General features: G+C 57.9%; 1 protein-coding gene across 3 annotated transcripts in view; it reads left to right on the forward strand.

Moving 5' to 3' along the window:
- PACSIN1 (protein kinase C and casein kinase substrate in neurons 1) overlaps window positions 1-10,353 on the forward strand; it is a 60,223-nt gene extending 49,870 nt beyond the window's left edge. For 2 of the 3 annotated variants that reach the window (XM_037134441.2, XM_037134443.2), the window contains exons 2-10: window positions 2,080-2,205; window positions 3,124-3,280; window positions 4,439-4,674; window positions 5,082-5,237; window positions 5,335-5,510; window positions 5,916-6,036; window positions 6,134-6,261; window positions 6,881-7,068; window positions 7,609-10,353. In XM_037134441.2, coding sequence (XP_036990336.2) covers window positions 2,143-2,205; window positions 3,124-3,280; window positions 4,439-4,674; window positions 5,082-5,237; window positions 5,335-5,510; window positions 5,916-6,036; window positions 6,134-6,261; window positions 6,881-7,068; window positions 7,609-7,718 — 1,335 coding nt within the window. In that variant the 5' untranslated portion in view covers window positions 2,080-2,142 and the 3' untranslated portion in view covers window positions 7,719-10,353. Of the gene's footprint in view, window positions 1-2,055; window positions 2,206-3,123; window positions 3,281-4,438; window positions 4,675-5,081; window positions 5,238-5,334; window positions 5,511-5,915; window positions 6,037-6,133; window positions 6,262-6,880; window positions 7,069-7,608 lie in introns of all 3 variants that reach the window. The other variant, XM_037134442.2, reaches the window with a different exon arrangement.
- Window positions 10,354-10,753: the final 400 nt, after the last annotated feature.

Consider the following 10,753-nt stretch of genomic DNA (forward strand, 5'->3'; position numbering starts at 1 on the left):
GCCCGGCTGTCTCCCCCGAGGTCGCTCCCCTGGTTGCTCGCTGGGTCGCTCACTAGGTCTGACCCTGCGCCTGGATTCCGCGGGCCTGAGTGTGTCTGGCCGAGTCCTCCTGTGCAACCCTGCTCCGCCAGCCGCTGGTTTCGCCCTACCGGTCAGGCTGAAGAATTTGTTGTTAACGGACTTCCGAAAAGTTCAATTTTCCGTGTTCTGGCTGTGTTTTCTGTTGCTAATATTTAGTTTTCTCTAATCTTGGTTGTGGGAGAAGGCACGGCACATCCACCTATGCCTCCATCTTGGCGGAAGTCTCAGATTTTATTTATTTTTAAAGAGAGGGGAAGAGAGGGAGAAAAAGGGAGAGAAACATCAGTGTGAGAGAAGCATCAATTGGTTGCCTCTTGTATGCACCCCAACCAAGGGCCTGTCCTGTAATCGGAATCAAACTGGTGAACCTTCACTTTGTGGGACAAGGCCCGACTCACTGAGCCACACCAGTCAGGGCACAAATTCGATATTTTCTTCATGAAGCAAGTACTGCTTTATAAGTGAAAAGTGCGAACTTAAGGAGAAAAAAATTCAGACTCATTTCTTTGTCCTTTGATGAACTCCAGCTGCTCCCCGCCCCCAATCCCCACTGTGTGTGTTTGTGGGAGAGTCAAGTCTTTGCTAAGGGGGAAGAAGCAAAGTATGTCTGGTGCCTGAGAGATGCAGGAGGCGAGCACTGGCCCTGGGCAGATAGGAAGACTGAGGCCAGAGGGGGCAGGGACATCCCTGACCCAGGACCCGCCGGCGTGGGGCTCCTGCCCTGAGCCTCATGGCCAGCTGCTGGTAAGGCCCTACGGTCTCTCGGAGCCCCGGGTTGAGCTGATTTTTGCAGAGGCCAAGTGTCCTCCTCGTCAGTGTTCTCAGTCCCTGAGGTTAGGGTGTAGAGTGAGGGATGTGACCTCCGCTGCAGGCTGTCAGCTTGCAGTGGGGTCAGACCTGGGTTGGTCTCCCTGCCCCTTTGAAGAGCAGGACCCTGGCCCTTCAGGGTCCAGTCTCCTGATGCCTGAGCCATTCTTGCCCCGGGGTGGCAGCAAGGTCTGGGTGGGGGACAGGAGTGGGGCAGCGTGCAGCCTAGATCAGACAGTCATGATGCTGCTGACAGACCCAGGCCACGTACAGTGGCCTGATGCTCAGACAGATCACAGTGGTCTGACCTGTGGGCTGGAAGCTGCATGTCTGAGACTCTTAGGGACCTGGAAGCAGCTGATGGAGGCCTTTGGTTTGAGGCTGGGCATAGAGCAGCCAGAAGGGTATTTGCAGGGCCCAGTGGTTCAGGAAACTGAGGAGGGGCTCAACCTGGTTGGGAGGTAGGAGGGGGCCCACAGCCAAGTTCCCAGGGTGCTTGGGTCCAGGCTGTAGGTAGGTGCTTTGGGGAGGACTTAGGGGCTGAGACCAAGGGCTCTGCATTGGCTGGGGTGGTGGCGGCAGGGAGCTTCCGTGGGTGTTTTGGGCCTGGTGCAAGGATCTGTCTGGGTCAGAGTGGGTGGTGCTAAGAGGGATGGATTGAGAAAGGAGCTGGGGTGTTTTGAGCTCTAGTGGGCCCTGGGCGGGGCAGGGGCGGGCGGTACAGGACAAGCCTAAAAGATAAGCCTGATTGCTGGCTTTGAAGACCTGTGTGTCTGTGAAGCAAACCGCAGATTTACGTAAAGCAAACATGCGATAATGTGGCTCTAATTTAGCCCTCAGTCTGGGAACACAGAACAGTGGTGGGCACCACGGCTCTGGTGGTTGGGACAGGCTTCTGAGAAGAGATGCCGACACTGGAGCTGGAGTGTGGATTTGAAGGGCAGTGGGAAGAGAGGAGATGACGTGGAAAGGAGGTGGAGTGAAGGGCTTGTGGAGGAGAGGTGGGAGGTGGGCAGAAGGGGTGCTGCAGGGTGACTGTTGGTGAGCCAGTCCCTGGGCAGGGAGTCCCTACCCTGATGCAAGGCTTATGCCTGTCTCCCCTGTGGGGACAGCATGCCAGGGCCTACGCCTGGAGTGGTACATATCCGACATGTTCCCCATCTCCAGGAATCTCTCTCTCCTGCCCTCCAGCACATGAGCAGCCCAGCCTGCTGACCACCGCTCCACACCTGTCCATCCCCCCACGACCACATCATGTCTGGCTCCTACGATGAAGCCTCGCTCGCTCCTGAGGAGACCACTGACAGCTTCTGGGAGGTGAGGCTTTGCTGCTCCCAGTTTCTGGGGAAAGACAGCCTGGCTGGATGAAGGCCCAGCCCCCGCCCCCACCCCAACCCCACCCCATAACCTCAGGCCTTGCTCCCCAGCCCCTTAGGCCCCTCTAAAACCCTACGTGTCCCACAGGCTACTACCGTACCCTGAGCTTAGAGCCCTTGGCCCCACAGCTGCCCCTGGAGACATCCCATGTATTTCATGATGCACAACGGGGCTCCCCCCGGCTCTCTGTTGTCGGGGCTGCGGCGCAGAGTCCTGGCACTTCGCACGGGCAGGTGAAGCGCTTTGCAGTTCACACAGCCTTTCCCTGCTGCTCTCCACCCCTACCCTGTGCAGCGGGCAGAGGGCGGAGCACTGGTAGCAGGGAATGGAGTGAGTTCCGGGAGCCTAGAGCGACTCCCGGGAGCCTAGAGCGACTCCCAGGTGCAGACAGGGCAGTGTTTCAGAGCCTCACCAAATATTTGAAACCCAGAATTTTTTTGTATTGGCTTAAGAAACCCAAAGTGAAAACTGCCAAACCTAAATTAATAAGTGTTTAATGAGATGTCTATAAAGCATAATATTATGTCAAGAAGTTGCAGCTCAACTCAACACTTATGAGACTATATAAATATAATAGATTTAGCTCACAAGAACAAAATGAAGAATTCATTTGGCCCAAGTCCAAATTATAAAAAACCTTCTATATTTTGTGGCAGCGACAAAATTATGTTTAAAGTGGAATCAGAGAGTGTTTAGACGGGTGTGGCGCAGGGTGCCAAGTCCTCAGAAAGTCAGAGGGTACCAAGCCGCACCAGGGAAGCGGTTGGCGGGCGCCCCCTGCAGGACGGACTGAAGTGGGAGGCCGGCCCTTGGGAGGCTGGGAGCCCGCGGGAGTCTTGCTCACTGCTTGGCCGCCAGGTGGGGAACTACAAGCGGACAGTGAAGCGCATCGATGACGGGCACCGCCTGTGCAACGACCTGATGAACTGCGTGCAGGAGCGCGCCAAGATCGAGAAGGCCTATGCGCAGCAGCTCACCGACTGGGCCAAGCGCTGGCGCCAGCTCATCGAGAAAGGTGACCCCCGTGCCCATCCCGTGTGCAGACCCCAGGTCCTAAACCTACTCCCTGGGTCGTAGGAGCACCAGCCACCTGGTTGCACCTGCCCCCCCAGCCACAGGGCCTTTGCAGGCGCTGTCCCCACACCTGCACTCCTCCCCTCCCTCACCAAGCCAGGTCTTCCTGCATTTCAACTCCACTTTGTACAATTTCAGTTTGGATTTAAAAACAAACAAACAAGCAAAAAAACCCCACACAAACATTTTATTTTGAAACAATTTTAAGTCAGAGAAGAGTTTCTAAAGTAGTACAGAGAACTACATACCCTTCACCCAGATGCACCAATTAACATTTTACCACACTTGTTTTATTCCTATTTATGTGCATGTTTTTGGAAACATTTAAGTTGGAGACATACACCTTTACCCTAAATTTTTCATGTATCTCCTAAGAATAGAATATTTACTTATGTAACCGTAGTTCAGCTATCAAATTCAGGACGTCTAACATGGCCCGTATGCAAACTCTATCACGGCCGTTGTGTGCTGGTCCAGGGTCCGATCCAGAACACTACGTTTAGTTGTCATGTCTCTCGATTCCTTTACTCTAGAGCAGTTTCAGGTTGAAGTTTACATGTATTGGTTAATGTTTCTCTCTTCCCGTAGACTCTGAACCCCGAGAAGGCACGACCTGGGCCCACACTGCCCTGCACAGAGTCGATGCCTGTGAACAGAGAAACAAATGTCTAGTCCCAGGGGCCTCCTGGTATCTGTCACCAGCTGGTTCTTCAGTTTTGCATTCAGCCAACATTCTGGAGTCCCCACTGTGCCTGGTGCTGTGCTGGGCTTGTGAGAACCCACAGGGTCGAGGCTGCCACCCCCCACCCTGGGCTCACATGCTGAGGAGGAAGATAGGGGGTAGACACAGAGACAGATGCAGAAGAATTCCGTGAGGGCTGCAGGCTGAGGTGTGTGGTAGAGCAGTCAGAGAAGGCTTCCTGGAGAAGGCGGCTATACTTGGGCCCTGGAGGCTGAAGAAAACTATAAGGAGAGCAGAGGAGGGCATTTCTGCTGCCCTTCGAAGAATGGGGAAAGCCTCAGAGAAAGGAGGTGTGTGGGGGGAGGGCTTCTGGGCAGGGGGTCACGAAGGCCTTGTGACCCACGGCCATGTCCTCAGGCCCACAGTATGGCAGCCTGGAGCGGGCCTGGGGCGCCATGATGACAGAGGCAGACAAGGTGAGCGAACTGCACCAGGAGGTGAAGAACAACCTGCTGAACGAGGACCTGGAGAAGGTCAAGAACTGGCAGAAGGATGCCTACCACAAGCAGATCATGGGCGGCTTCAAGGAGACCAAGGAGGCTGAAGATGGCTTCCGCAAGGCCCAGAAACCCTGGGCCAAGAAGATGAAGGAGGTGCCCAGCGGGTGGCTGCCGCAGACGGGGCAAGGGTGGGCGGGCGAGCTCAGAGGGCCAGTCTCATCAGAGGGAGGGTGTCTGCAGGCGGGGTGGCAGTGCACTGACTGCCCTCTGGGATCGTGTCCCTGAGGGGCAGGACTGCCTTCCAGGGAGACGTATCCACATGGGGGCAGGCACTGCAGTGCTCACCAGGAGTGTGTCGTAGGGGCACGTGCAGGGAAACATCCGCAGGTGGGTGGACACTGCTCCCCAATACCTGGAGCCAGGGCCTGCATCCCTTCTGCCTCTGAAGACTGTGTAGTCACAGCTCCTGGCAGAGTGGGCAGGTGGGAGGGCTTGACGAGTGACCACACTGGCTCCTGTTCACAAGTAGGAGGCCTGCCCCCTGTTCCCCCTCCCCGCAGCTAGAGGCAGCCAAGAAGGCCTACCATCTGGCCTGCAAAGAGGAGAAGCTGGCTGTGACACGAGAGATGAATAGCAAGACGGAGCAGTCAGTCACACCTGAGCAGCAGAAGAAGCTGCAGGACAAAGTGGACAAGTGCAAACAAGATGTGCAGAAGGTGCCGGCCAGGCTGGGCACTCAGGGTCCCCGGGAGTGGGCGGCAGCTGGCAGCTGTGGGCCTGGGTCTCACCCTCCCTTTGCCCTGGTGCCCACAGACACAGGAGAAGTATGAGAAAGTGCTGGAAGAGGTGGGCAAGACCACTCCCCAGTACATGGAGGGCATGGAGCAAGTGTTTGAACAGTGCCAGCAATTTGAGGAAAAGCGACTGGTCTTCCTCAAGGAGGTGCTGCTGGACATCAAACGTCACCTCAACCTAGCTGAGAATAGCAGGTAGCTGGGTGTGGCAGCATGGCGGGCACAGGCACAGGCAGCAGAGGGTAGGACTGGTGTGCAAGGCACCCCAGGCCCCTCATTATAGTGATAGGAAGGGGACGGCTGAGCTGTAGGGCCCAAGAGCGAAGAGGCTCCAAACACAGCGACTGCCTGGGTGCCGGCTGGTGCACACTAGGTACTCGAGAAACGTGCACGGGTGGGTGGGCGAGTAGCTAAGGTGGGGACAGCAAAGGGTGCCCACTGGGCATGCCCACATAGAGACCGTTCCTTGGGAAGCCTGCCTGGTTCCTAGCTAGGGGCCATGCCAGCCCCCTGGTCCCTGAAAGGGTCCTGCCCTCACCAAGGATAAGAAGGCGCCGTGAGGCGTCTTGCCCCCCACCTCCCCATCTCCACTGTGCACAGCTATGTCCACGTGTACCGGGAGCTGGAGCAGGCCATCCGGGGGGCCGATGCCCAGGACGACCTCAGGTGGTTCCGCAGCACCAGCGGTCCCGGCATGCCCATGAATTGGCCCCAGTTTGAGGTAAGGCTGTGTGGGGTTGGGGGAGCAGAGCGTGAAAAGCCCGCAAGGAGCCTCGGGGAGCGGCCTCCAGCCTGACTGCTCCCCTGGTGCCCGCCAGGAGTGGAACCCAGACCTCCCTCACACAACCACCAAGAAGGAGAAGCAGCCCAAGAAGGCGGAGGGGGTAGCGCTGACCAATGCCACTGGGGTGGTAGAGTCCACGTCCCAGGCAGGGGACCGTGGCAGGTGAGTGCCTCCTCTGGAGCTTCCTGGAGGCTGGAGGTCTCTTGAGTTTTACCTCGAGGACAAAATGGTCTAAACCACAGCAACCTCATGTTCCTTTCAAAGATAGTGCTAGCTAGCTAGTCCTTTGAGAGCTTCCACTTGTGCCAGGCTCTGTTCTAAGTATTTTCCATATTTTAACTCATTGAAGCCTTAGACATTGTGAGAAGTGTGAAATTCCCTTTTTACAGATGGAGAAACCAATACCCAGAGAGGTCAAGTGACTGCAGGTCGCAGGACTAGATAGTAAGCCTCAGAGCCAGGATGTGATGCCCGAGGGTCTGGCTCTAGAATTACCACTCGTAACCATTAGATTGTGCTGGTCCTCTCAGGTGAAGGGTCAGGTGCTCTCAGGGTCCCTTTCGGCATCCCCTCCTCTAAGCCTGAGTAATTATGCTAATAGTCTTGCCTCACATCTGTTTAAAGAGCTGTCTGTGAGGGTCACTGACTCAGGACCCCTCTTAGGAGGCCCACCCCTGCTCCAGCCTTGGCGAAATATGGGGCCAGGGCTCTGATTGGGGAGAGGGGCAGCCCTAGGAATGAGGGGAGAAGCCATTGACGCTGGGTCCTCTCTCTGCCTCAGCGTTAGCAGCTATGACAGGGGCCAGCCATATGCCACCGAGTGGTCAGACGATGAGAGCGGGAACCCCTTTGGGGGCAATGAGGCCAACGGGGGCTCTAACCCCTTTGAGGACGACGCCAAAGGAGTACGTGTGCGAGCACTCTACGACTACGATGGCCAGGAGCAGGATGAGCTCAGCTTCAAGGCTGGTACGGTGGGCGGAGCTGGTGGGGCGGGGCCTCAGGGCAGGGGATGCCGGGATTGGCAGGGAGTGCAGCTGTGGGAGGGACCAGGTACAGGGCTCAGCTAAAACAAGTGTGACCTGAGCCCCTGGCCAAGACTTGACTCGGAGGGCAAGCGCAGGGCCTGAGAGTGGGTAACTGGGAGCCAGGGGTGGAGTCAGGACTTGAGAATAGGGTTGGGAGTTCCGGACCTGGAAGGATTGGGGGCGGTCTTAAGGGCCCAGTGTGCTGGAAGAGGGAGACCTGATCTGGGAAATGAAGCTGGAGGCAGGACGAGACCCCCCATTAGGTGGGTGACGGGGCGGGGGGGGGGGGCGGGGGGGGCCGCGCAACACTTGGGTATGTGGCTGGGGCTGATCTCCGGGGTAGGTATTGGGGCAATAAAGGGGGAGGGTTTAGGAGTCAGTCTAACATAATAGTATTGGAGCGCTTACCTAGCAGTGTGGGAGTAGAGGGACAGACCTCTCTGAGCCCCTGTCAAGGATCTTCTCTGTGTCCCCTTCCCAGGAGACGAGCTCACCAAGCTGGGCGAGGAGGACGAGCAGGGTTGGTGCCGCGGGCGGCTGGACAGCGGGCAGTTTGGCCTCTATCCCGCCAACTACGTGGAGGCCATCTAGCTGCCGTGCTCCCCCCCACACCACCCCTTGCCCTCCCTTCCCACTCTCGTCACCTTCCCTGGCCATAGAGTTCCAGACATATTTTCCGATCAAGCTTTTATTTTTTTAAAAGTCAAAACAACAAAAAATACAAAGAGACGGAGCACTTGCAGGGCCCCCAGAGGCCAGACTAGCGGCACTTGCGGCAATGGTCCCTGGGTAGGCGAGGGTCTTAGGACTTAGCCCAACGAAGACGTCACAACATCCGCTCTTTAGATCCCACCGAAAAGTCTCCTGAGCCCTGAGAGACATCTCCCTGACCCTTTTATTCTGCCTCAGTGCCCCCATCCCACCCCTTTCCTCTCCACCCCTGGCTGCCAGCACCTGCCCCACCCCCTTCCCCCACCGCGGTTTCTGACCTCCTCCTGCCCCGCCTTCTCCCCTTTCACCACCACTTACTCTCAGAGGCCTCCCCTCCAACCCCGGACCAGGGGCCTCCCAGTGCTACGTCTTCCACTGTGCCCGGGGAGTGTCCTTCTTCCCTGGCCCCACCCTCTGGGAGAGGAATAGTCACCCTCTTCCCCCGCAGAGGTTTCCAGGTGCCCCTCGACTCCCTTAAATGTGAACAGGGTTGAACTGGAGTAGCTGACGGAGTCACGGTGGTGTAGGATGGTGTGTGAAGGGGGAGCTGGCCCTCAGACCTCCCAACCCCAGGCTCAGCTGAGGGACCGGGACCCTGCTAGGGCCCTTCTTTCCAGCTCCCTGCACCTCAGGCCTGGGCTCTGTCTCAGAGACATACCCTTCAGTACCTATAGAGTCACCACCCACCCACCCCTAACAAGTCCTCGGGCAGGGGGAGGGGCCCCAGAGCACAGGGCAAAGCCAGCAACAGTAGCACCCCCCTCCTGTTTCCTGAGGAGGGGGGCATCTCGCTCACTCACTCACCCCTTCTTCCCTCCCCACTGCCCCACCCTCCTTCCCTCCACTTCCATCTGAAGCTGGAGAATCACTAGCTTCAGCCGGCCCTCAGGAGGTCACGCTTTGGGGTCTCCCATTCATCCTCCCATTCTCTGGCCTGCCTGGGGGTACACCCTTGGGAGCTTCCAGTCAGGGAGCATCAGGGAAGGCCTGCAGCCAATAGGAGAGGCGTGGGAATGGCAGGAGGGGGGAGCCCTGGCCCTCAGGCGCAGGGCAGTCACCCCATCTGTCTGCCTTCTGCCTTCCATCACCACATCCTGGCCCTGGAGCAACATCCCCCCTGCTGGCAGCACCCCCCTCGCCGCCCCTGCCCCATCTCTGCAGGCCCGGGTCTCAGTTTAAGGACTTTGGGGTAGGAGGAGACAAGGGGCCTGCCCAGAGCAGCAGAGTTTCCCGCGGCTGGTGAAAGAAAGTGGCCCTGGATCACTCCAAGGACCAGCCTCTCTCATGGCAGTGGGGGCAGGGTGGCTGGGTCCCGACGAGCGAGGGCCGGGCTGGAAGAGGAATCTCCTGGAACCTCTGCGGTGAGGCCCTGAGACTTCCTGCAGCACCAGGTGAGCCTGGCACCAGGTGAGCCTGATGGCGGTGCTGCTTCATGGCTTCAGACACCCTGCTCCCTCCCCTGTCACCTGGCCCTGGGCCTCTAGGTGAAGACAGTGTCTACCCCAGACCCTCTGTCACCCATCAGCCTCTTGCTCCTTGCTTTTTCTTCCCACAGTCTCCTGTTAGGTCACAGGCCCCAGCCTCAAAGCCCTGACCCTGTTCACGTGGCACAGAGAATCCTGGCATACTCGGGCAGGGACTGGAGCTGGGACAGGCCTCGCTCAAGGCCAGGGAAGTTGGGGGTGGGGTGGGGACAAGGGCACCTCTAGGGACGGCAGACTCTCCTCCACAGCACACTCCCCCTTACCACTGCTCTGTGGGCCCCTAAGGGCCTGGAGCAAGATTTTGGAGAACTTCAGCCCTTCCCATGCCAGAACAAAAGCCCCGTTTGCCTCTCCTCCAAGCAGGAGGTGGAGGTGAGGGCCCTTTACCACCTACTGCTGGAAGTCAGGCAGCCGCCCTGTCTGCACCTTGGAGCCTGGGCTCCCTCTGACTGTGCCAGCGGTTTCCCAGCACCTGGGGAGGGGCAGTGACTGGCTGTCCCCCTCAGCACTCCAGCTGCCCACTCTGGGGCAGGGACTTGAAACCCAATTCCTTCTAAGCCATGGGTCCTCGGGCTCCTCGGACTCCAGTGTGGAGGGTCTCACCTGGAAGACCCCCTGAGCTCCCGGGGCCCAGGCCCACCTGTCAGTGCTGGTGTCAGGGTGTTCAGCATCAAGTGCGGGGGCCCTTGCCCCTCACCGAGCCCACCACCTCCTGTAGCCCCCTGCCCACACCCTTGATGCTGCACAGGCCTCTCTGCAGGGCTCAGTGAGTGATGTGTTTCTTCCTAAGTTAACCACCGTTCTGCGGCCTGGCTCTGCCAGGAGCCAGGGCCGCCCTGCCGCCGCCCTTTGCCGCCCTCGGCTTCCTGACTCCATTAGTCCGACACTTGTGAAACTCCGAGAAGTGCTGTGGTCTCAGCAATGCACCTGTTTTGTACATGATTGTGTAATTTAAAGGTATATAAATACAAATATATATATATAGGCTGTGACTGTATGACTGTGGATAAAACCCGGAACTGTCAACCTGGCTGGACATTGTCATCTTGAGTCGTGTGTCTTCTGAGGCCCCTGAGAGTTACCTGTGGGCAGGATGTCGGGTGGGGAAGGAGTGCCCAGGACACCTGTCCTGGATGGTCACCAGCGGGCTGGGTACTAAGGGCTGGCCATTCCCTCCCAGGGCCCGGGTCCTGTCCGTGCATGAAGGGTCACTCTGGGTGCTCTCCGAAGTTCCCAAGTGGCCGTCAAGGCCCCTGGTGCCTGGCGATGAGCACTGACCAGGAAAGCTGGGGCATTCGGGGTCCCACACTCACGGTACAAGGGTGAATTTGACCCCTGAACAGGCTTCAGTTTTTAAAGCAAAATTCTAGAAGTGATTGCTAAGGCCAGTGGTACCCGGTTGTCCACAGTCCCAGGCAGGGCAGGGAGAAA

This window comes from Artibeus jamaicensis, unplaced genomic scaffold (assembly GCF_021234435.1).
Source record: "Artibeus jamaicensis isolate MK-2021 breed Jamaican fruit bat unplaced genomic scaffold, CSHL_Jam_final contig_1539, whole genome shotgun sequence".
Lineage (NCBI taxonomy): Eukaryota > Metazoa > Chordata > Mammalia > Chiroptera > Phyllostomidae > Artibeus > Artibeus jamaicensis.